This window comes from Opisthorchis viverrini, assembly GCF_000715545.1.
Source record: "Opisthorchis viverrini unplaced genomic scaffold opera_v5_111, whole genome shotgun sequence".
Taxonomy (NCBI): domain Eukaryota; kingdom Metazoa; phylum Platyhelminthes; class Trematoda; order Opisthorchiida; family Opisthorchiidae; genus Opisthorchis; species Opisthorchis viverrini.
In genome coordinates, this window is record NW_008751765.1 from 1268217 (window position 1) to 1269599 (window position 1383).

A 1383-nucleotide genomic window follows, 5' to 3' on the forward strand; every position below is an offset into this window, starting at 1 on the left:
TCGAGGCTCCCATCTTTATTCAAGACAGTCACTCCATTCTAATCCTTGATGGTTCCACTCACTAGTAGCACCTTGGAGCCCGTTGTAGGAGCCAAACGGAATAGGTCTCGGAATTCCCGGCTTTCTTGGTTCCTTGGCTTTCTGTGTACGGTCGCCGCATACACTCAATTTCACTTGACGTCTGACAATTTGTCAGGCAGAGTGGTTTTCGGAACTAATGAGAATTCATCCCCGAGTTTCAAGCAGTTCTACAGCGGATCTGGCAGAGCCGTACCACAGACAAACTATCCGGCAGTCTGCAAAGAGGCGGTGATTACGCTCCGGAAGAAATAAACAAATAACGGTGGAGCAGTTGGAAGATAGTATAGAAGACGCTTCCGATGGATTTTCTCAACTTTGGGATCTGCCAGCCTCTCAGTTGTCTGCGTTTCGAGAAAGCGAAGATTGAACGGATGCCAGATGAGCGCATCGTCGGACTCCACAAATGTTGTTCAAAAAGAGCGGCATTCTGTTATTTTTCTGCGCCATCGCTAACTGATACTGATGCGATCGATTTGACTTTGACTATTGGAGGACACTATTTACCCAGTCTGTGGTCTGTACACAGCTGAAGGAAGCCTGTCCATTTGTTCACTCAGGCCTTCGGGAAACACAACGATATTTAGCTCACCACAACAGCGTATTCAGTGCGTCTAAAACTTGTCTTTGATAGTGTCAGAGCTGCATTCGGTTGGGACGCATGCAGGCACGACAAACAGACATCGATCAACCTCCGGCTTGTGAGACTCCTTCACAGACGTTGCCAGACGAACCGCACAGAGGCGACTATCAACGGTCATCTACTCAAGCGAGGATACTTCCGCCCGGCCGGTTAGCACAATACCAAACCCTGCACATCCCACCGCAGCAGCCTCCGGATCACCAGAGGTGCGCAGACGGGAGCGAGTGGAGACTGACGGGGCGGTTAACTCAATCACTGTGCTTGCATCTTGAATTCTCGTTTCTGAGACACAGCACACATCAATGCCAAGCGATTCCAATGTGAGTGCAAGAGCAGTTGTTGTCCTGCTTGCTTCAGAGTGCGAACATTGAACGTGGCCAGATAGACTGGGTGTCGAGGCTTGAAGATTGATTTCGAGATAGCTGAGGATGTCGGCGCCATGTGACGAGCAGATGCTGCACGCCAAACCGGTGCATGACGAATGCTGGGCCTAGAGTAGGAGGGTTAATAATGCGGTAGGGAGAGGGGGAAGAAAAAGTATGTGAAGGAGAAAGAAAGGGGGCGTCAGCAGCAGTGTTTTTGTTTTACAGTCCTGCTATGTGAGGCAAATAAAGCCACTTAGCCGAAGGCACCACGCGACGGCCGATGTGGTATATATATAT

The 1383-nt window shown here is 49.9% G+C and overlaps 1 protein-coding gene across 1 annotated transcript in view; it reads right to left on the reverse strand.

Annotated features, from left to right (window-relative positions):
• Positions 1–857: 857 nt before the first annotated feature.
• Positions 858–1383, reverse strand: part of T265_13831 (hypothetical protein) — a gene marked incomplete at both ends in the record, with an annotated part of 42502 nt that continues 41976 nt past the window's right edge. Inside the window, one exon of the mRNA XM_009170747.1 lies at positions 858–1143. Coding sequence (XP_009169011.1) covers positions 858–1143 — 286 coding nt within the window. The remainder of the gene's footprint in view (positions 1144–1383) is intronic.